Genomic DNA, 25555 nt, shown 5'->3' on the forward strand with positions numbered 1-25555 from the left:
TACATTACTTGCAACAACTTGTAAAGTACCCAGAACTACATCATCAGAATTCATGCATAATTACGCACACATGACAACAATAGCAGATAGACTCCTGCATAGTACAATAAATTATTTTGACAAAAATTGGAGAAAAAATTAACTAGTAAGCATACATGATGAAGATAGTCCTAAACACCTTTCCCCAGTAAATATATATTTTCAAAATAAAAGAAAAAGGCTACCTGTAAACTAGACTCAGCATCATTTTAGTGGTTAATTAATAAATTAATTATGTGAATGTTTTATAGTTAATACCAATGTAATGAAAGTGAAAATAATTATGAAACTATAAATAGAAATGATTTATTTTCACCAAATGCATGTGTAGGGGCTTGAGTAAGTACGGGTTACTCTGGCCCTCGTGTACAATGTATCAATACACTTGACAGATGTTGAAACAAATATAAAGGAAGGAGGAAGAGGTTGACGAAACCTGACCATCCTGGGTATATAAACATCAATACCCAAATAACTATGTGAGAGAGTGAGCGAACCTGTAATATTTTAAAGTGAAAGTGCTTATTAGTAAAAGTGTTAATACCCATACCAGCCGTTCTGAGATATATTTTTATTTCAATTAGGTTTCTCGTAATCAATAAACTACACAAGAGTCTCTTGTTTACGATCCAACAATCTCGGGAAAAACAATTGTGTAGTTTGTAAAAACGTGCTGCCTCTCAGTAGCAATAGGTAAAATGTATGGTTTGGGAAGGTTCAAGTTCGAATCGAATAAAACTTTATTCTGATGTCAGCAAATTTCTGTTACTATGATGATACTTGAAACTGTTGATGCAACGCCAGGAGTTCTTCACGTGTTGATCACCCGCCAGAACACGTGAAGCGGCAAGAATGCAAAGAAGCAGTTAGACGTTGAACAGTAATGTCAGTCTTACAGATTCTAAGCGTTAGCTTGTAATGTCGGAGTTTCTGTTTTCCTCAAGCATTACTGTCCCACTTGCTGTTGCAGTTTCAGCGTTATGTTATACAACGTATGTATATTTTAGAAAACACAGGCAGAAACTTCAGTTTATATTTTCAGAGCAGGATAAAGAACCTACATCACACAGCTTAGATACAAGGGAGATCAAAAGGGATAAACTTAGCGAAAAAATATCTTGTTCTGATATATATTCAAATGGCCAGACTAAACACAGTTCTTCTGAAATATCCAACGATTTCACAGATACTCAACCTCGAATACAAAGTGTTTCATCAGAGGGCGCGAATTTCCTTCGGCAAAAGGCATGTTATAACGATATATCTTCAGTGAGCGATGAAGACGATTTTGAAAATTTGGAAAGACGTGTAAAATTTCAGGTTGGGAGCAGTGAAGAGACAGATGACGAATTTAGTGAGATAGATTGCCAAGACAATTTTACGGAAATTGTAATAAATGAAAAAGAAAATTATTTTCAAGAACATAAAACTCGGCAAGAAGAAGAGGCTGAATATTTTTCCGCAGTGCTGATACCGATAACAACCATCAACAGCGACGTTGCTGTAACTTCGTCAGGATCTGTGCTGTTACCAAGTGAATGTTCCAGCGTTTCCCAGAGAAGTTTGATTCCAATGAATGTGGCTAGGTATACTCTTAGTCAGTGATTCTTTGTTATAACTTACAAGCTCTGTTCAAAAATTACTAGCCCTGAATAACTCTATTTTGATAACTGGTATTGCTTTTTTAAATTTATAACCTTTAAAATTATAATGATTTTAATATATAACTTATATTGCAGACTTAAAGACTGCTAATACTTGTTTGCTGTCGTTGTACACTTCAAGTACAGTTTTCCTTACTCTCTATATCTCACATAATCAATAATATTACATTGTTATTGTTATTCAAACTGCAGTGGATTATGATCAACTGTCAAATGAAGAAAGCCATCTTTTAGTATTTTTAAAACTAGTTTATACAGATGAACCATTGGTGGTCAACATAGTTTCTCTTCAACTACCCAATGAAAGTGTAAATAAAATAGACACGATTTTTGAACAACTATCTGATGACAAAAACTTGAGTTATTGAGTATATATGTGTCTTAAGTGTAATAATAAACAAAAAAATACACCCTTATCACTTTATTGTAATTTCTCAAAATAAGTAATCAAATATTTTTTGAAATTATTACAATTGGTAAAAGATTTACTCAACATAATTTATAAGTGTTCCATGAAAATTGTTTACTCATCAGTTTTTTTCCCGTATTTCTTAGTGTAGTGGTATATTACTAATAGAATGGTAATATTTGATGTATATATACGTCTTGTGTATGTTGAAGTAATTCACTATATGATTAATATTAATTGCTACAATAAAATATTCTGTAGTTTAACAGGGTAAATATTTATTTTTCCAATACATTATAATATTTTCTGGTTAGGACATCTGAACTTAACCCAGAAGATGTATCTTCTCGGCTTCTAGTTTCCAGCAACATTGAACATGGAGTATGTGGAAAAGCTGAGGACTCTGGACTAATATTAGACCACACAGGTGATTCTGAAGTTGATAGCAGTTTAACAGAAGTTGAGAGTCTTCCGGATGATGCTTACTCTACTCCTCCAAGTGGTATCATAGAACCTGAAGAAACAAGAGTAGAATTTGGCAAAGAGGGAACAAGTTATAGTAAACAAGAAACTAAAATTGAGAGAGAGGAAAAGAATGAAACACAAACTCATGAACTGGAAACTAGTGAACCTAGAATATTATTGGCACAAAAGTTTTTTGATGATGGTATCTTGAATGTAAGTCAGAAAAAAAATGGAGTAACTGAGATCCCGAAAGTTGAAGACAAAAAAGTTGGACAAAAGTCAGCAGATGAGAAAGGGCAGCATAATGCTTACCCCTCTGAAAATGATGCACACTTGATTAAATCAACAAGAGGTAAACCAACATGTAAAAATCATGCTGATAAACCTTCCAGTTTACATGAGAATGTATTCCAAACAATATTGGATGGTATCGAAGGAACACCTGATCCAGAGAATGGAAACAAAAATGAAGGTTTGTCATCAGGTAGAAAATGTGGAGGTTTATGTAATCCCTGTTCCAGAACTATGTTGAAGTATATTGCTGTGATGCAAGAGTTTTTGGATAATGTTGTTGTAGATGTAATAAAATCAGGAAGAGAGGAGGAAAGTGAACAGTGTTTTTGGTGCATAAAAGAAAGATTGCAGCATTCCATGCAGACTTTTAGAGTTGCAAAACAAGAGTCAACAACTGATGCAAGAAGAGACATCCCAACACATACACATGGATTCTGGTCAGATGAACAACAGAATGATTACAAAAAGAAAGAAGAATTAAAAAGTGAAGCACATCTTCATGACCAAAAAGTTTGTTTGAGAAAAGTTCCAAAAGAAGAACCCAAAGAGACATCAAGAGAGCCTGCTTATGTTTTTGCTGAGCAATCATCTATTCAAAGAAAGTCTGTTAACTCGTATTCTTCAGAGTCAATTCGGTGTGAATGTGGATACATGTCTGATGCTGGTGAAACTGCATTGAATTTCCAAAGGTCCTTTTCAGCTGGACATTTAGAACAACAGTTCTCACATTCTTCTGAGCAGTCCCTTGAAGAGCAGGACTCAGCACATCAACAGAGCTTCAGAGGACAGAATATTCATATATCTCCAAAACAGCAGAGACAAAAATCTTTTCCAGTTTCAAACAACTTAAGCAAGAGTTCAGAATGTATCCAAAATTTGGTTCTATCTCAGTCAGGTACAGAAAGAGAGGATCAAGCTTATGTTACTATGGCAACCAATAATTTATGTGCTCTTGGTTGTATGGTATTAGGAAATTCCTTAAGGTTGTGTAAAACTACTAGTAAATTAGTAGTTCTAGTGACTGATGGTGTTTGTCACTCCTTTAGGTAAGTTAAAAATATACTTATGCATGATTTTTAAAGAAATATTACTGTAATGAATGTGTAAAAGTATTTGAAAGCTATGGAAAATTAAAATAAGTAACTAAAGGATATTGTTTTTCTTAGCAAGGTCATTATTTATTTTTTTCATAAATGAACAATATATTGATAATTTCAAAATCTTTTACATAATATTTTTTATTTTAAATAAGCTTAAACTTTAGAGTGAGTATCCAGAAAATGTTTAAAACAACTTCTTAAGAAAATTAAATTTCATCAGATGCACATTAATAATTATAAGTTTTAATCAGATAGTTTTATACATTGTACAAGGCATCTCAGAGACTATGATAAAAATGTTCAGTTTTTTTATTCTCAACCAGCTCCTTTGCCCCCATAATCAATCTTTCTCTCGTGTAGATTTTGCAGATTTGATTTTTTTATTACTAGATGTTAACATTTAGTGTGGAATTTTTTATTACTAGATGTTAACATTTAGTGTGGAAATGCTAGATACTCTTAAAAATGGTGAAATTTTGTTTCTCTAGGATAATTTCGTATTAAAATAAAATTACTTTAAAAATTTTGAAGCATCATATTTTAACTTTTATTGATATCCCTTTTTGATAAAGTTTTGCTAGTAGTTGTTGCTCATTTTGCAGCTTGTAAATTGAAGTTTCCCCATCATCCTTAGAGAATTTGTAACTTCACAGATTTGGTAATCTTTTTGCTTTATATACTGCTCACAATTCTACTGTGTAAAAAAGGCAACAACTTAGAATTATATTTACTACCTTATAGCCTGTAAAAGTGATGGAGCAGGTACCCACCCATAGTATACCCTAACTTCACATTTCATGGCTAACTGAAATAAATAGATTTTGCAAAATCACGAGCAACCAACAAAGAGACTGAAAAGTCCAGTCAAGGCAGTTGAACATTTGTAAATATAGACTAATTATTGATAAAAAATCAGTTAGATTAATAACTACTAATGGATATATAAAAGCCAGCATGTTTTGGTAATGCTACTTTCCAACAATGGCTTTTCTGTCATGTTTTATAGCAGCAAAAGTATAACCAAATATATTTTGTCTGTGTACTAAAAGTATCAAAAGAAATGAGTAGACAACAAAACTGAAAAAATATTTGTTGATTTCTTAATTTAAGAGTCTCCATTAATTAAAAGGGTTTGTTTATTTTATTAAATGTTTTGATGACATGATAAAAAATAGCTTAATTCAGAAGCAATTTAAGTTTAAAATTGAACCAGTAGTCTTACATTCGTGTTAAATTTTATGGACTTGGCTCTAGGTAAGGTGATCCAATAGGTTTATTATACCAACATTCACTAAACTTGTATAAATATTCACAGTACACACACACACACACACTCTTCATTGCACCCTATTGCATTGAAATGGGCAAAGAGTAATCTGTATCAAACTCTTATATTTGTTTGTGATTAATTCTTTAGAACCTTCTATAAAGGTTAAGAACAAATATTACCTTTATATAGAAATCATTTAAAAAGTACCCTGTAATTTTAAGACCAAGCAAGAATATGGGCTTTCAAAGCATTTAACTTGAGAAAAGTTAACATTTGAAATCATCTTTATTAGGAAGTAAGTCAACATTGTTTCTTTCTTTTGAGCAAGGTTTTCTTGCCACATCATTTAATATCGCATTACATGTCTCTTACATTATAAACATACATAACTTAATAACAGTCTTGTCTAACCATTAACTACAATGTATGATGAAAGTCAACAATCACATGATATTATATGTACAAGATGTTTATTTTTGATTAGTTTATGACATAGGGTTATATTAATTATTGTAAATGTAATTAACATCAGTGTTTGTTAAACCAGGGTGTATAAATACTTAAATGCTTACTTAAGTCAAGAGGTTTTTTGTTAGTCATTTTGTTATTAGTACCACTTATACCATGTAGATGACAGTCTGCTGGTGCCTGTGAAATTTGACACTTGGGATATCAGTGTCACTTGTCTTGTGTTTATGAGTTGTCTTGTACAACCCATTTTTATGTATTAATAAATAGTTTTTGGGATAATTTAATGTATTTGTGTTGAGCTAATTTAGACTATTTTAGACAACCTAGTCAAAAATGTTACGGAATATCATCATAACATTGGTGCTGAAGGCTGACTTCTCTAAAGAATTGCCTGAATTGTTTTTATGTTAAGTTTGCCTGTTGATAATCATTGTTCTACAGCAATGTTATGACAACTTCTACCTTGATACATCAATGGAGAATCATCTTTCTTCTGTTCCTGTTTCTCATAATACATTACAAAAATGCAACTCATCATGGGAAGTGCAATTACTTCCTTGTCATTTTTTTATCACATAGTCTCTTGTTCATTTTTTCAACTTTTGTTTTGGCTTTGTTCAGCAGCAGTTTTGTCAACTTAGTTTACTTCATTGTTGTTGTGACATCAAGACTTGCCAACTAAGTTCTTTTGTTGTTGATTTTTTTTTGCATGAAATTGTGATTACCTTGTAGTGCAGTTTATTCATTCATCTGAATATTTAAGACATACTGTAGCTGATGAAGTCTTTTATGTCATTCATGAAAATGAAGTTATAATTACTTACATGGTGTTTTGAGCATACTTCTGTGACAGTGACACCTAGGATTTAACTGTTTATTTTTAATTTTGTAGCATATTGGGTTATACTTTTTTTATGTTGCTGACACATTTTTGTTTGTATGATCTTATTTTACAATGTTGTATTTAACCATATTTTGTTATTCTGTCTACCATCATAACTAAAACTATACCATGCTATAAATGTATTGTCATATTATACTTGGAGTAGTGCTCATATTGAGGAATAAACTATTTTTGAACAGTTTGAAGGGGATATTTTAAATTATTTTGTGGCCTCAGGTTTTAATTTATTTGTTTGACCAAAACACTCTTCATTACAATTCACAGGAGGGGCTTGAAGATGATTATCAAAAGATTAAAATAACTAGTTTATCTTCTCCTTCTCACTTGGATGAAGAAGTAGCTTAACTTCATAGTCAACAACATACAATCATCTTTGATTATCTCTTCATGGTGATTATCATCTTTGGCTTCATAATCTCATTGAACACACCCTTTGAATTATTAATGAATGGATTTCTAGCTCTTGTTCAAGGAACAAACAATATTTGATGGGGTGGGGGTGAAGGATATATGAGGAACAAAATTAGGATTATTTCTTACTTCGGGTATTTGTTAACATGCAGATAATGATATCACATCATTATACATAACTTAATAGTTATCTTGTTAAAGTTTAAACCACAGTGAAAAGTGTAATTCAACAGTCACATGATACTGGAAATACAAGGTATTTATTGTTGATTGGTATGTGTCATGGAGCTGTTTTAATTATTTTAAAATGTGTCCCTGACACCTATAGAGCTATAGTATATAAATATTTAACTACAAATTAGGTAGTGACTTTTTTCTTTCTTTTTTTTATTAGTAGCACTTAAACAAGCAATGCCATGTTGACATTGAGCCTGTTTGATTCCCTTCTCAGCATGTGATTATACCTTCTCCAATGCTTATAAATTATCTTGTGTAACTTACATTTGTGTATTACTGTTTCCAGGATTACTTAATGTGTTTTAATTAAGGTAATCAAGGCTTTTGTAAACAACCAAGTTGAGATGATGCAGAATAAGATTGTTGTTGTTTTTTGGTTTTATAAGAAAACATCAGTTCCTTCTGCAGTGCGTTTGATAAGTGCTTACCTTCACTCTTTATGATGGCAGCTAATTCCAAAAGCTGATTACCTTAGAAAAGAAAAACTCTGAAATGGAGCTAAGCTGTCTTTTTTTTTTTTTTAACAAAACCTAAACATATGTCCTCTTATTTCTTGTCTTCAGAACATTGAAAACAGAACACTGATTTGACAGTTTGAATGACTTAAGTACCACTACCCCAAGGTCCTTTCTGTTGTGTGAGTTCCATCTGTATTAAAATACATTAGCCAAGTTATAGCAACCCAAATGTAATTCTGTGCACTTATTATGATTAAAGGTAATTTGTGATATGTGTGTACCATTTATCATTGATACAAGTAATGCTGTTATATTGGAACATTCTCAATGCAGCTAGAAGTTTACAAGCTTATCTAGGTATTTAAAGGATAAAAGCCTTAAATTTCTTTCTGAAGATGATAAGATGAGAGGACACAGCATTTGGAAAAGAAAGCAAAACTTCAGTCAATTTTAATTTTCGATCAAAGTGGTTATTAACTTATGCATTGTTGTTGGCTTCAGAGGAAGTGAACACTTTATGGGAGTTTCAATTGGAAAATTGATGAGTTCATGAAAATTAAAGGTTAAGTGTTCATGTTTGAAAAACCAAATGGGCCCTTGTTATGTAATATGTAATCAACAAACTTTACTACTGAGAGGATTTCCTTCTATGTATGATTCAAAATACTGTAACCCAAGCACATTACACTGCACTTGCTAAGTTAAAATAATTTGTCAAATATTTGCTCAAATTATCAATTGATTAAACTCATTCTGTATTACCTCATCTTTACTACAGCTTAACATATCCAAGTGTTTGATATCATCAGTGAATGTTGCTAATAATGCCTCTGTCAGTGTCATTAATGCAAATACGAAAAATCAAGAATCCAGTAAATGACCCATGAGGCATTCTACTAGTTAAGACCAGTTAAATCTGTCTTTATGCAGTATGTTATAGATAGTGTTGGATTTATTACATTGCTGTATGAGAATAAGGAAATATTGTGTTTGAGAAATGGTTTTCTCGTATCTTGTTCCTTATGTTCCGAAAATCTTGACACAATTAAACACTTTCAAATTGTAATAAACTGTTTTAGAAGTTTGTAAATATTAGCTAAACTATCTTGAAAAAAATCATTAGTATGGTTTAGTATTGAAATGTATCTTATTATTTTAACCAGAGATAGATGTTTTATTTGAACTTCATATATGTGCATACATATGTTATTGTAATTAACAGCACTAAATGTCAAAGGATTCTCATTTATAGAATACCATCCTTTTAGTTTATTTATTGTACACTTTATCTGCCAAAGTGAAAGAATTTGAAAAGGTGAATGTGTGATGGCAAGTTTCCAAAGCTGAAGATCCTAATACCTAATAAAGTGAAACATTAGAGACAGCTGTGTACAAGTTATTTTGTTAGGGTCAGCTTTTTTCTTGTTTTTCTAATATGGATTTATTTTAAACTCTCAGAAGAATTAATATGTTGCCAAGTGTTATAAATAAGATTGGATAGTTTCATTGAAAAGAATTATTTTAAAATGTCATTGTTATACATTTGCATTAGTTTTTTTGTATAAAACAAAACAGATTTGTAAAAACCAAAATGTGAAAAGCTTATAATGTAACATTTTAGTATTAAGAAGTCTATAATCCTTGCTTGATTCAAGAGTAGTATTTAAACTTCATACAAATAGTTAACTAATTCTGTATCAGTTAAATTTATAATAAATTTGCCATCTATCTGTGAAAAATTTCAGACAATGTTATCTAAAGTTATTATTTAAACAACCTATTTTTAATTTCATACAATCCAGTCATATAAAAGTGAATTGTTAAAAACAGTTTTTTTTTTCCTTTTATAAGTTTCACTTTTTACATGCCCTGTAATTTTACACAGTCAAAAATATTTTATTAGGGAAAAAAATGTTTCACTTGCAGAAATTTTCACATTTCTCTCTGGTTCTGTAGTTGTCTTTGCCTTGCAGGTGTTCTTGAATTTATCATTTGTCTTCCTGACATGTTACTCAGATAGGTAAGCATAGCAGGATGTGGGATGTAGGCTGTAAACGTGATAAGCCAGACAAGCTTAATTATATATTAGGAATGGAGTAAATGACTCCTAATGAAGAGTAAACACCAAGACATTATTGTGGAGTTTTTCATGTATAAAGTTTCATCAAACTGTAATGGTTTCTTTCCTGTTATCTCTGTACAGGAACATGTTGGCAAATGTGTACGACATAGTACAGTCTGTACGCTTACTAGGCACCCAAGGAACCACCCAAATTGCCCTCTTGGACCAGCCAGACCTGGGTGTTTCTTTCACTAAACTTCATGCATGGAGGTTGATACAGTTCTCAAAGTGTATCTTCCTGGACCCAGAAGTAATTGTAAGTGTTTTATATCAGAACTAAAACTATATCATACTCAAATTTCTGGAATATTTATTTTGTAGGCCCCCAGTGGCACAGCAGTATGTCTGTTAACTCACACTGCTAGAAACCAGTTTTTAGTACCCATGGTGGGTGGAGCACAGATATCTCATTGTGTAGCTTTATGATTAATTCCAAACAAACAATTTATTCTGCAGAAGTAGCTGATATTGTACATTACATATACAGATACATGAAAGTGGGTGAATTTTCATGTTTCTAAAGTAAAACTTGGAGTTATATAGAATTTTATAAGGAGGTTTATAAAGGGAAAAATATGTTTCAATATATACATCTTATATATTTCTCATGATAACACACAGTTGGATATAACCTATGCATAAAATTGAATGAGTTTTAAAGAAAGCTTGATAGATATAGGAATGATAAAGGCTAACTTTTTTTTTTTAATTTAATAGTTTTAGTTTAACTTGGAACATAGAACAGTCATGATGGATCAACAGGTCCCCTGTTGTCCCTCAATGTTATGTTACATCATCTTCATAATGGTATCAGCTATAAGGCTGTGAATACTTGTGGGTTTTTTTACAGTACTTCACTCTAACTTTTACACATGCCTGATATCAACTATACTATTTTACAGAATGGGTTAAAATTACTTTCACCATATTTTCTTGGTCTAATGACAAGGTGTAGATTACACAACAGAAAATATATATACAGAGTAAATTTGTATCTCTGGAAATATCTGGAGTATTCTACTACATTGATTGTACAGATTGGGATTGTAATATGCCAGTGAGATATTTTGTTTATAATTTTTTGTTATAAAAATCAAGTTAACTACCGATAGTTTTTTTCTTTATATTCTGAGAAATATGGTAAAGAAATTGCAATTAATTCAGCTTCTATAACAATTTCTAGGCCTATTACTTTCCAGCTTTTGACATTTAAACTTTCATTTCTGTTTTTTACATGTCAAAGCTGATGAAAGTACTGAAAAATATTTTACTTGATATTTTTTCAGTAGCCTTTAAAATATGAAAAACCCAATCTTGTCCATAGAAAAAAATTTATTACATCTATATCTCTCATATTTATCTAACAAAATCAAGAAAATAACAAATATCATTTGTCTTAATGAAGTAGTAAAGGTTGTCTGAAAAACAAGGCTTTTTATAGACTTATAAAGGGGAATGTATTCTCTCTAATATTCAAATTTTTATTACTTGTTATGTTATTTCAAAATTCAAAGGTCCCAGTTAAAGCACTTAAGTTTTATTTTTAAAAATGAGTTTGTAAATAAGTCACTTAATTAACATGTCTATTGCTGTCTAATAAGTTAATTGTTTTAAGTATGGAATTAACCACTGAATACAATAGTTTGAAGGAAAAAAAGCCTCACATTTTATTTTAATATAGGCAATAGAAATGCATTTAAACACAGTATTTATATCTTATAAACAAGGACATAATGAAGGAAGACTGTTTTTGATAATTGGATCAAGTTATATTCTAAATGTTACCTGTGTATTTAAAAGAAATCAACAAAGTATCTCTGGTATAGGTTCTTGTACATTTTAAATAATTACAGCTTTTTTATATACTTGTTTGTTTCATTGTGAAATTTGATTACTAAAAGAAACATACATCATATTCTTAGTCTAAAGAAGTTCTCTGTTTAAGGTTACATTGTTGTTTATTTTTCATATGCATCTTAAAAACGTCTTATGCAAATGCATCATTTTATGTCTGATAGGTTGTCCAAAACTGTGATGAACTCTTTGAAAGAGATGAACTTTCTGCTGTGCCTGACATTGGCTGGCCTGATTGTTTTAGTGGTGGAGTTTTTGTGTATGTACCATCATTGGAAACCTTTTGGAGCCTAGTTGGTTTTGCTAAGAAGCAAGAGAATTTTGATGGTGTGTATTGGCTTACAATTCATGTTATTCTAATTTACAGCCAAACATCAATATAAGGTGCTAGTTGGGGTCCAAAAAATTCGACCGCGTTGTATCTGATTGCGCCTTATACCGATTTGATTATATATTTTTTTGACCCTCGGGGTGAGCGATAATGCAAAATTTACGCGTTTTGTAGTGAAATAAAGAAAAACAAACAAAACTACTTACACCAATGATATAGCTTTTTTTTTTTTTTTATTTATTAAACTCAATTTTAAGACTGAAATTAAATGTAAAAAGCAGAATTCTAAAGAAATTTATCGAATTCATTACTTTGATGGGGGCTGATATTCTAAAAGTAGTTCCGTCAGAGCAATCATGTGATCGTTTTTACGATTAGATGCTGATTAAAATTAGTTCAATTTTAAAAGTTAATACATATAGTAATTAATTTTGATAATTTATTTACTAATTATTAAAATCTAAGTACAAACTGAAGTCAAATAACTACCAGATAAAAAAATGTCATGGCAAAGTTTAAAATACGAATTCAGTACTGAAACAAAAACGGATTTTTCAAAAAATTTAATAACAATAAAATATAGTAAGCACATAAAACAAGTTGAAATGCACAAATTTATAGTTACTCAATAGTCTTCTTTCTTTCAAAAGCCTCCAAAAGTGTCTGTTGTCTTTCTCCTTGGTTCCGCATCCTCTTTGCAGTTCTCATTAGGTCCTGGATCTGTAGTATCTTGCAAATTCCTAGATTGTGGTGTTCTGCCCAATATAGAAGTTGTTCTGTGTACTGTACTGCCTGAGTTGAGGTGATGCAATTCCCGAGTTCTTCTGGAATGGGGTCATCTTCTTCTTCTTCATCTGGAGTGGTAAAATCTGTGGGTGCTGCTGCTGGGTTCTCTATTGCTTTCTGGATCTCTTCATCTGTAAGGGGTGGCTGGGTAACTGGTGCTACTTCTTCAATCTCGGCCCACTGCTTCACAAGGGTTGTCAAGGGGAGTCCATCCTGGTAGTCTACAAACTTCCTTTCTGCCTCTGCTACTTCTTCTGCTGTAAATCCATGGAAAATGTCATCTTTTTGCTGCACAATCTGTATCTTCTCTTGTACTGTGTAAGCATTCCTTTTGGTGCCTCTCTTCTCTGGAGCTGGTGTTACAAGATCTTTCAGTTATTCGGCGATATTAGAATAAAAGGGAATAGCTGACATCACAGATTTTCAAGAAACTATTTTGTCTGAAAGCTTTTGGGGAGCGAGCTGTTTCTTAGAAATTTATATGGTTTCAACATTGACGCTATCGTTTGCAGCACTTCATGCCACTGTCACTGGTGTATGAGTGTATATGACTCATCCTTCGTCATCCATCGGTCGATCAAGGATGACTTGTGGTTTTAATGAAAATAAAGTGTTGATACTTCTTGCCTACGCACTGAGAGCTATCCTATGACTGGCAGATTATGTACTTTACTGCAGTTGACAGCACCAGGAATTATTACATGCAGGCCCGGGGTTTGATCACAATATGCGGCGTGAAAACCATACAAAAAGATTGAAGTGGATTTAGTTTTTGATTTTTGATCACATTAACCGGCTGATTACATTAAGCAGTGGTAATATTAAGCGGCGACCTCTGTAGAAACTCCAAAAAATTTGGGGCCTAAGACCCCATCGTGCCCAACTGATTATCGCGCTTTATCGATGCGTTTTATATCGATGTTTACCTGTATTTGGTAACAGTTTTAGAAGATGTTGTGTTTTATCAGGTATATATTCATTGGTTAAGTGCTTGTTTGTAATTGATTCTTGTATTTATTGTTAAAATTTCTTTGTCTTCTCTACTGTTATATCACAGCTTGTAATTTTCTCTGTCAAACTTAATGATAGCCAATTTGTATACATGTGTAATAGGTAAGTAAAGTATCCAGGTGTATGTGTTTGTTTATATACATATAGTTTATAGTACACTTTAAAACCAATCCTATCGTGCATGGTTTTATGAAAATCATTTTGTTACTGGTTGTAATGCCAATACAGTGTTAGTATGTGTTTTATGATTTTTTATTTATTGAAGTGCAAAAATATTTGTTGAATAAACAAATAAGGTTTCAATTCCATAAAGTTTTGAGGTAAAGCTGAATAATCAAGTAAGTTTTTGTCCATAATCAGGTCTGAGACACAACATAATTATTTACCCACACATAAATTTGACTATATTTTCATATTAATTCTATACTTGTTATATATTATAACTAGGACTGATATATGATATGGTAGTTTATGTGTATCTAGATACTCATGCCACAGTATGATATATATCAAGATACAGAAGTTTTACCAAAACTTTGTTACAAAGTTTGACAGTCATACCAATAAAGTTAATTAGAAACATGTATAATTATTAAGAGCTTTAAGTTTAGTTATTTATAAGAAGACTTGTAATGTTTACTGAAAACTTGACAAGTTTCCTGAAGATACATAAATCATATCTCATCAAATGATGTATTGATAAATCAAAGCATCACTTTACAATATCATGAGTATTGGACCATTGTATCACTACACCATAATTTTAGCTGTATCTCTACATATCTGTCATGTACACATTATAACAATTAGAAAGTGAATATTATTTCATCTAGAGCAAACAGTTTAGATGTTTGAGTTAAGAGTTAGTAAGTTTTGGACACTTGTAATTTTCATGTATACTTACCTTTTGCAGGAGGAGATCAACAACTTCTCAATATGTTCTTCAGGGCATGGAGACAAGATATTTCATGTAGACTTCCTTTTATCTATAACCTCATGGCTAATGTCACTTATACATATAGACCTGCCTTTAAACAGTAAGTGTCCATAATAGTATTGTTTTACAATACTCACACAGTTTACTTTCTCTTGCTTTTTTGTAGCACCAATTGTTCATGTGTAGTACTTGAAAAAAAAAAAAACTTAGTTAATGATTGGGTAATTTATTCCACAGCTAAACCCAAAACTAAATAAATGTACAAAAAACTATTAACATGTAAACAACAACTAGGAATGACTTGCACCAGCATCTCTGAAAATACTAATATGAAACACAAACAGCCAGTTAAACATTTCAGAATACAAATTTAAAAGTCTTTTCAGTAGTTTTTTTCTGATATGGTGCATCCCTCCTTTCATAAGATTAGTTGTCTTTCCCTTTGTATGCAATTATTTTGTATAATGCATGCCATAAGCTTTCTACACACCCTCTTACTGGAGTCACTGATTTCAACATGACCATTATGCAAATTGTAATGTCATCTCTACACCAGTAGAAGGCACTACTGTCACATGATGCCACTACCAAACCTGTTTGGTAGTGTTTAAGTTCAGATGTCTTTTTGTTCCTTACTTCTTGAACTGGTTTAACTTATTTTATTTCAAGAATTGTTTTTTTCACTTTATTTTTGGAAGTGTTTAAATTTAACTATGTTTTGCTGCAAAAAAAATTTTGTTTGTTTGGTATCAAGTTCAGGAATCAAAATGGGTTTGTCAGTGCTACGGTTTGTGTTGGAGCTGTATTTAAAGAAGTGAGGAAAGTTGGGAGTGAAGATGTCTTGCTTTCCTTTATATGTTTGTTAATATAGGTATTCTGTGTTTGGCAAATGATTGTGTCTGTGGCATGATGAAGATTGTTTTGAAGTTTACTAATATGTTTGCTTTTTCAGTGTCTGTTGTAGCTGGTAGTTGTGGTGTATGGTTGTGAGCCGAGTTGTCCTTACAAATTATTTTGAATTTCCACCAGAAAAGTGCTGGGTTATTTCTGTTGTTGTGTAGTGATGTGCAGAAGTTTTGCTAGTTGTCTTATTGGTGTTATTTAATTTGGTTTTTTGATTACAGGATCTTGTCTGTTGAGTGTTTTGTAGATTGAGTTGTGTGTCCTGATGAATAGTCATCTAAGTCATCTTATTTATAGTTTATTAGAGAGAGTGGTTGGTGTGTTTTTAGTTGTTAATGTCAAGTTTCTCCCTTCATCATGGGATGGTGTTTATTAATAACCAGTTGATTAGCTTCAGTGATTTTGTTGATGTATGTGTCAATATCCTTGAAGCTGTTGACTGTGGAGGGTATTGTATGATGTGGGGGGGGAGGGTTGAGTTCTTGATTGAATTTGGTCAAGTCGGCTTTTAGGAAGTTCTGTGATATGTGTGTGTGTGTGTGTGATTGTGTGGTACTGATGTCTAGATTGAATGTGATTGGATTATGGTCACTGCCTATATTGTAGTGTACACAGAGGTTGTCTGTGTATGGGATGAGGCTGTTTGAAAAGATGTCTTGCAGTCTTACATGAGAGATGTGTGTGTGTGTGTGTGTGAGAGAGGGTATGATCATTGCTTAATAATAAATTGTTTTCAGTGAAATAGTGTAGGAGTCAGCTGTTGCTGTTGGTTTTGTTGCAGTTAAAATTAGTGTGTTTGGAGTTTAGGTCTCCTATGATTATTATGAGTGGGTTATGTTGTATGATTTGTTGTAGAAGAAGGTTTGTAGGTGAGATGTATGGATGATCAATAACCTTGTGACACTTCCTTATAAATAGGCCTGTCTTGGATCACACCATCTATGGACAGCATAGGTATAGTAGAAGGGAATAGCTGCCCATCCCTGCCATGTGTCTATTAAATAAATTTATATGGTCTGCTTTGCAAGAATGGGTTTCATGATCACCCATTGCACTGTCTCAGGTATTGATATTCATTCTTGTTTTCTAATGCTCTTCTCACCTCCTTTCTTACAATGAATTATGGAAGCTCTTATCACTTACCAGTTCCAAGCCATATGTCATATATGTACAATTTAAATACTTTAAAATGGCTAAAAGCATGAGTTATTATTACCAAAAAAATTTCAAGCATCCAATTATCACATGAAAAGTTTATTAGTTTAATGTAATTGATTATTGACTCAGATAATTAATAAGTTATCAAATTGCACTAATTGCCCAACTCCAGCATGCATGTATTATTATAAAGCTTAAGCCCAATCTAGTAAACATCAAGATAAAATTATAAGAAGATCCCATGATTTTAAACTGAAAACTATTGTTCAGTCAAAGCTTTAATACCTAAGAATATTTACTTAAATACAATATTTTTCAACATTCACCTGTTGTTGGCTCTTATAGTTATTAAAAAGGAAGGACTTTGTATATAGGTCATTAAGTTATATTAACATGTTTAAGAAAAGCCTACTTTGTTAAACTGCACCAAATGATGCCAGGTCTACAAAGATGAAATGTTATTTTTATAACAATTTTAGTTTTATCCATATAAAGGTTTTAATTCAATGAAGTATAGCTAAATTGGGTTCATAATCATAGTCAAGGGTTTTACAATTTAAAACTCATTCATAGAATATTTTTGTTTTATCTATTTGCATGGCTGTAAAGTTTACAGCATTAATTTTTTAACCTGTGATTTAATTATAAATTACATGTTTTGTCCAAGATTAATAAAAAGTGTTTATTTTGCAGATATTTTTATTGAAGTATAATTACTTTCCATTTTTACAAGATAGCTCCTTAAGTGAATACTTTCTGTTTAAATATATATTTGCTAGAATGTGAATATTGATTTAAACATATTTATTAAACCTGAATCTTTCATTTGAAATTTTAGAACATGGCAAAATTTGAAACTACTTATACTAATTGTATTTTCGATATGCACTCAGATTTGATTGGGTGTTTAAATTGTATGATTGCTTTATTTTATTTGTTGTTTATATTATTATCCTTGCAAGTGTATGTTTATGAATTTTACCAAATTTTTACATTTACAAATATATTTATTGCACTACAATGGCTCAACAGTAAACTTAAAAACCTACACAACTAAATAAACATAATGATAATTAAATATAGAAATGAGAACTGAGCAATAATTAGCTAACTTCTTTCTTTTTCAGTGACAAATTGACCATTCACCCAATTAGTTTAAATCTGATGAGAAAAATGTTGGAGGGGTGTGGGTAGTTCTGGGGCAAGAGACAAAATACTAGTATTAGTAGGCTAAGCCCTGTATTGTCTTTTCTGCTTTGATGCTGACACTAAATCAATGTAGTATATGAGGCTCCTTTTAACTGACTTATTGACAGACATTCAACCAGTTACATAATGTCTCTTGATTCTAGTAGAATCCAAACACTTAATTTCATAAACTCTTTAAAGTTCTGTGGCAGATGGTAAGAAAAGATCAGCATATAATTAGATTTTAAATCTTTTGTCATATGTCTTAATAGTATTTTCTTTTTTCATCTATTTGTTTTAATTGTGTATAATAGACTTTTTTTATATAAATAGAAACTAAAAACTAATGGTGGTAAGGAAAATTATAAAACTCTTAAAGTTGTTTTCAGTAAGTAAAGACATTTTGCAAATTAAAATATATCACAAGAATGTTACACATAGGAGATATGAAAATTATTTTTAATTTCATAAATTAAACTACACACATCAAATAAGTTATTCTCATTTTGTTGTAAATAAAACAATCTTGTCATGTATTTACAATAAAGAATTTATAGATCTCATAAGTTATGACATTCATTTTATGGTATTCATTTTGAGCATATATTAAAGTTAAAAGCTTGTTCTTAACAAAATCCAAAAAGTATTTATTTTAATTATATTTTAATATAAAACATCTTTTTAGTTGAATGCAGATCAGAGGTTCTGTTCTGAAGGTTTCATAAAATAAAAAGAATTGCATCTAACTTTTGTGTCTCACTGATCTAATGCATTATCTTCCATTAAATTATGATGTTCCCTTACAAATTTCAGTTTGCTTTAGAACTGAACAAAAAATTAGTGGGACAGACAGAGCTTCATGCATGAGCACATATAATATTCCATTTCTTTTATAAGACAGTTTGTAAATGATTGGTCAGTAATTTACTTAAGTAGAAACTAATCTGTCCAAATATTCCATGAATAATCAATACTTCATTTTTAGTTTAACTGTGCTAATCATTGTAGTTATAAATGCTTATATGTAGTTTACATATGTATGATAGTTAAAACATGGCAAAAGTCCAATGTTCACTAATCATCCTAAACTGCACAAGAGAACTTGCAAAGACCTGGCCTTTATGGGTCAGGACCCAGGGCCAATCAAATTGTTCTTTGCTGTTCTCATTCCTGTAAATAACATTATTTTACTAATGTTTGAGTTTGTGATTACTTCGAAAGGAAAGATGTGTTATAGTGTAACTTGCTAAACTAAATATACAGCCACCCGTAACTTTATTTCCAGAGATCGAAATTCAAAATTCTAATACTCTGTGGCTTAGATTATTTTTATATTCATCATTAAATTTGATACTTACAACTAACATTTTAATTCGTTTTTGCTATCTTAAATTAAGAGTACTGTAGGCGACATTTCCAGTCAAAATAAGATGTGATATTTTGCACTTTGTAATTGTATTTGTATTAAATTTTTCAGTTTTCCTACGTAGAAAGTTCTAAAACTATACTTACTTGAAAAGTCCTTAAAATCCAGAGTTTTAAATATGTTTTCTTCTCTATCCTATGATCATATTTTGTTAAGATTATATACTCAATGCTTTATTATTGTATATTTACCTGTAAGCAGAAAATTACCCAAGTTTGTTTCACTGTGTTCATTAGGTTTGGAAGACATGTAAGAATAGTTAACTTTTCTGGTTCTAACAACCTGTGGAATGTCCAGTTTGATTCTAGAACTGGTGAACTATCACCATCAGCTAATATTCATTCAACTTATACCCAGTTTGTACAGTTCTGGCTTGCTATCTTTTCACATCAAGTTTTGCCACTATTTCCTGAGGTTAGTCCTCCATATAATGAATTTTAAGGTTCTTTTTAGTTTTTTGATTCTTCGTAAGGAAGGCATTCTTGTAGGTAAGTTGAAACAGAGCCCATTTTCAAACCCGTTGTATAAATAACAATTTTTAAACTTGATAAATGACATTAGTTAATAATAAGATGAAATTTAAAAAATATCGGTAAGAAAATTTGGTTTGTGGAAAAGCTCAATTTTCAAAATGGGTAATTCACACAAAGAAAAGACACTCCTCTCCAATTTAACAAAACATTCCTCAGCCATAATCAAGAAATAACCATGAAATTGATTTTTAAATTATTTCTTTATTTGAGAGTAAAGATTGTTAAGTAAACCTCTATTGAAGTGATGGAAATGTGTGTGTGTGTGTCAAACCATACACTTTCTTAAAAGACTGATTTTTCTTTATGAAGTCAGATTGTATCATATCTTGATGATTGTTTTTGGTTGTTGTTTATGTATTCTTGATTCTTGTTGTTATTTGTCTTGATATGAAGAAAGGTCTCTGAAGTAGATGTATTTAAAATAATGTTTAAACACTTTTTATATACAGTTCTTTCACAATAATATAATTCACCTGTGCTAAGTACAATCAGTCAGATAATTAGTCGTATTATGTGATAACAATAAGAAAATCACTTTGGTAAAAATGCTTTACATGCCCTCTTTTGGGGGAAGGGGTGTTCTTCATATAATGATTCTCAAATTGAATGCTTGTAGGATTAGAAAGTTAACAAAAAATAAACATACCTATGAATTTTTTTAACATGTTCACTGCCATGTGCCCAATTAGTGGGTCAAAACTGACTTTTAGTTATGGAATGTGTAACACGTCAGTGGATCACAGTTATGTTTCAACACCAAATGAATTTGGGACACCATGTCTGTCCCTTGGCACCTTTTGAATATGTAGTTTTTTTTTATTTATTTGCAGCAGTAAAGATGTTAAATTTTAATCTTTATTTTCTTGTTGAAGAGAGTAAATTCTGATACCAAGATTAATCTACGTATCCTTCTCAGAATATTCAGAAATATGTTCAAGACAGCCCATACATTAGTCTTCAGGATATTTTGAAGTTCTTTCCATCTCCAATAGCAAACAACTCTCTTGACCAGTTTCCACTTCCCCCTTCCTTTCGTGTTTATCCAGACACACCCTCTGAAACGGATGGAGAAAGCTCCAGGGAAAGTTCTCGTAAATCATCTCGTGAAGAATCTCCTAAACTTTCTCAAGAACTGGTAAAAAAACCAAAAGAAGAGAATATTATTGAAGGAAAAATAATGAGCAAGAAACCTTTAACAAATGAGACTACTGTTGAAGAAGGATCAAAAGGGTCAGTTCTAAAGAATACAAAAACCAAGAAACGATCAAGAAACATGAAAAAAGAATTAAGAAAGGAAAAACATGAGGCAGCTAGCATACCTGGTGCAGAGTATGACGATTTTCGGGGAATGTTGGCTTGGGAACAGGGCCATATTGATTACCTTGGACATGACAGCTCAGAGAATATGATTAAAAGGTTAGATTTTTTGTTGAAATAAACAATATTAGACAAAAAAAATCTCCAATAAAATAACTTCCTAATAGATTAGCTTGTAGTTTTAGCTTTATTTACAGTAAATATGACTGATCTTGGGAATGTGTAAATGAAGGAGGAAGTATTTAGATTACTTACTCACATTGTGTACAAGGAAAAAAGTCAGTTTTTCTGTGATTTATTTATTTTGATCTTTAGCAATTTTTAAAGATAAATGGTGTGAATTAAAAAAACATAACTTTACACATTTTATTTAAACAATGTTTATAGCTACAGGAAGAGAGAATGTTTTAACTCTTTCCACAAACTGTAGGATTTGAGTAAAGATCAGGTTTTTAGATCTTTAGCACAGACATTTATTTATTGTTATTTAACAGAATAGCTCAGTCTTTGCTGGCTCAAATGTTTGTTTTTGTTTTTAAATTTTGTTTTGTAGGATATGCAATATATTCAGAATATGGTCTCCTTTGTATCATTAAAACATTGTGGCATTAAATTTGTTAAGTTTATTCAAATGACATTTCAGCAAATTACTCACTATAGATAGAACACTGTTTTACTGAAATTTGTTCTCAGGTTATGAATCAACAGAATATTTACATCAGTGATTTCATGCTTTCATGTATATCAAAATCTTAAGGTCAAATGAGTGAGAGGTGTCTTATTTATTTTGTCCCCCCCTTTTTTGTGTATTCAGATGACAAGAACAGAAAACATGACTTGTGTTAAAGGGATAAAGTTAAAATGATTTTATAGATCACAAAAGCCAATTTTAAAAGTAAAATATTTTAACAATATTTGTGACAAACAGTTAATTAATAGTTTAGTATTAGTATGAATGGTGTTGCAGAGTTTGTCAGAAATTATGATGTTTTTAGTGCCAATATTTTACATTAGGGTTAATAACAAACTATAAGAATTTGTCAGAATCCTCCAAAAATGCTTCACTAATTTCCACTTTCTTATTTTTTATATTTCCTATTTATTTATTTACAAATAATCCTGTAAAACGTCTTAGATTATATATCTTTTTCTCCAAAAATCTGATTTTATGACAAATTTGAATATTCTGTTTGTCACATGGATATACGTCTCAGTACATGATTTGCAGCTTCCTTTTTACCAACTCCATGCTATGTCTTTGTATCCTCATCTATAATCAAGATAAATAAATTAAATAGTCAGGTATTTTGGTAAATTACATGTTCTTACATCAAACTATACCAGTAAATAACCTGCACATCAATCTTTACCAAACAAGTTTTTTCAAATTCAAAAATGTACCCTTCTATAGTAAATTTTTGTTTATTGAAAATTTGGAAATGTGTATTTGTATCTTTATTTTGATGTGAAATTTTAATCTCTTGTAAAAATATTTTTTATTGAGATTTTTTTCTCAAATTTATTTGCCTCTTTTCATAAAGTAATGTTATTGTGAAAATGAGTTGTTTCTAAAAAAAAAAAAAAAAACGAAATTTCATACTGAAACACAAATCCAACGTGGTTTTCTCTTAAACATCACATTGAAAATTTACTTTTAATATATAGTCATGTCAGTTTATTCAACATCTTAACCAAGAGAATGAAGATGATGAACTATGAGGTGAATACAAAGAAACGTTTTTAGAAAAAAAAATTCATGTTTAAAATCATGAAAGTATAAGCTCAACTCTAATTTTATAAGAGATGTGTTTTAGGATTTATTAAATATAAATCTCTTCAGAACATTTTTAAAATACTTTAAACATTTTCTTGAAGCAACCACTTATAATTTAAGTACTTAAAAGTAGATTGTGATATTATACATTTTTTTTTCATGATTAATAGCCTTCATGATCATCTATAATTATTAAAAGCAGATTATTGACAAAAATGCAAGATATCAACTAATTATTAATGAGTACTTGATAGTAACAAAAGTAACTAACTAATAATTAAACTTAGATGACTCTATAGGCTACTAACCATGGCAGCCACTGTTTTTTAGTTACCTTATGACATTTTTCAATAATATTTATTAGTTTTTCCATTAAAATGTTTATATACAAACTATTAGTTTTTCATGTTTGTTATATATCTGATTTGCAAATATACAACCATTTCAAAATAACTATTTTGAAAAATAAGTAATATTTTGTTAGAGAAAAGTAGAAAACAGTTTTGTGATAATTTTCTATACATGCTGTAGTTTCTGTGAAAATAGGTTCAGAATAAAGTTAAAAGTCTGTGTGGTATGAAAAAGAGTGCATATAGTTGTCATTTGTTTTTGTCTCTCTTTTGTTTTTTTCGTGCACTTAATGTAAGCTGTGGTTGTAACATTAATGTGGAAACTAACTAGACTGTGATATAATGTGGGCTTCATAAATATGTTCTCCATAGATTGAGGCTTGTATATCATACTAGGTAGTGTGTAGAAAGAAAAGATTAATTTGAAACAACAGAGTTTATAGCTGTCTGTTTAATACTTATGATGAAACTAAATATCTTTTTATGTAAGCCAAACACACAGAGAAAAATGTGATTAGATATACCAGTATCTAACAGTAGTTAATACAACAGATTTAAATGGGCTGATATTTGTGGCTTATTCCTGGTTTTAAATGCTTTTATGGTACTTATTATTTATGTTAATTTGATATTTATTGCAATATTATTCATAATAATGTACTTATAATGAGAATCACTTTCACTCCTTGCTAGTAATCTTAATTACAGTGAACTCTAGAAAGTCCATGGCTGTGAAATGCTTAGAAAAAAAAAAATATTTTTTCATGTATTTTCTTACTCTGTAATAAAACCTTTATTTTTAAAACAAAGATTGCTGAGATGCATATTTGAGAAGTTGAAAAAAATATAATTATTATATTAAAGCATGTATTGCAAAAATAGCTGTTTAGTCAATTTAAATGTATCAGTATTTTTATGTGATGAAAATTGGATGGTATATAACTATTTACTTGCTGTTATGTTTGTAAATATTTATTAATAATTCTAGCCTGACCAGAGATGATAATATCCTAAATCTAGATAATATTTGATAAGGTATAGGAATATCATAGCTGCTAAAGTAGATAATACTACAGTTTTCAAATTTATTTGAAACTTGAGGATTTTTTATTTTTTAAAAGAGGAAGAGAGAAAGAAACCAAGCATGGTATTTTAACTCCTTCAAAAGTGTTAATGTGTGTGAAGCTCGAGACCTGTTTTCATTTCATCTGATAATTTACCATAGAAGTATGTGAAAAATAAAACTAGTTGTGAAAACATTGTGTGGTGTCTAGTTTTACATAATAGTTGTTGTATAACAAAACTTGACTTTTCTTTTACTTAAAAAAATTTGTTCTTATGTTTAATTTGTTACAACAAATTCTGAAAAAAAAAAGGTTTTGATTTCAGTGGATAAGAACCTTATACAATGGCAAAGTACAGTACTAAAAGATGCAAAACTACTTTTATGAATATTGTTGGCTGTTTTTTGTGTTGTTACAGAAGATGTTACTTCGTTTGATAATGAGAAAAAAGTCCTTTCTTTGTTTAGAATTGTGATTGTGCATCTCTAAACCAATCAGGAGGGTGATATAGCTTAAAACCCAGCAATGTAGTACAGCAAAAAATTCTTTTGTTCTATCCACTTGGTGTTCCAAGGTACAAAATGGATCAAATTTACAGTTACCTGATCATTAAAATAAAGTGAACCAATTCAATCTAGCATGTGAAAGAAAGTTAGTCATTTCATACAGGTGGAAAGTAAGAGAGATTGTAAGGTGTAAAACAAAAATGAATACTTTATAATTTGTTCAAACAGATGAATGGATTAAACTAGCTTATCTAACTGAGAAGGTGTGTTTTGGTAAATTGAAAGTAGTATGAAATTTATTTAAATGAAAAGAAACTGTGTTCTAGAAAGAACTTAAAGATTTTGGGCTGTGGTAAAAAAATTAACACACAATCAACTGAGAAACATTATAAAGACCATGGCAAGGATTTAGAATTATAGCAAAGACTGGCTCACATTATTTGAAAATTCCAAAACTTCTCATAAACTTCATCCTCTCTGTTCCTGAACAATCGAAAGTATTTGAAGTATCTCTGCTCCATCTGATAGCCACTAGAAGTAATATATAGCATACTATAATAATCTCATGACCAG

The 25555-nt window shown here is 30.6% G+C and overlaps 1 protein-coding gene and 1 long non-coding RNA gene across 3 annotated transcripts; one reads left to right on the top strand and one right to left on the bottom strand.

Moving 5' to 3' along the window:
- The first annotated feature begins 477 nt into the window (after positions 1-477).
- LOC143230936 (uncharacterized) lies at positions 478-24669 on the top strand. Of its 2 annotated transcripts, XM_076465265.1 has the most exons (7): positions 478-1625; positions 2427-3917; positions 9926-10100; positions 11863-12025; positions 14740-14863; positions 19675-19852; positions 20888-24669. In XM_076465265.1, exons 1-7 carry the CDS (start codon positions 958-960, stop codon positions 21407-21409), a joined length of 3321 nt encoding a protein of 1106 aa, XP_076321380.1. In that variant the 5' UTR covers positions 478-957; the 3' UTR covers positions 21410-24669. The 2 variants fall into 2 exon arrangements, with proteins under 2 accessions (XP_076321380.1, XP_076321381.1); XM_076465266.1 differs by lacking the exon at positions 19675-19852 and having other exon boundaries at positions 484-1625; positions 20888-23646.
- LOC143230937 (uncharacterized) lies at positions 22422-25555 on the bottom strand. Its single transcript, XR_013016698.1, has 2 exons — positions 25418-25555; positions 22422-22558 (listed from the first exon to the last, which is right to left on the bottom strand). It is a non-coding gene; the product is annotated as an uncharacterized LOC143230937 (long non-coding RNA).

The sequence above is a fragment of the Tachypleus tridentatus genome, chromosome 10 (assembly GCF_004210375.1).
Source record: "Tachypleus tridentatus isolate NWPU-2018 chromosome 10, ASM421037v1, whole genome shotgun sequence".
NCBI classification, from domain to species: Eukaryota; Metazoa; Arthropoda; class Merostomata; order Xiphosura; family Limulidae; genus Tachypleus; species Tachypleus tridentatus.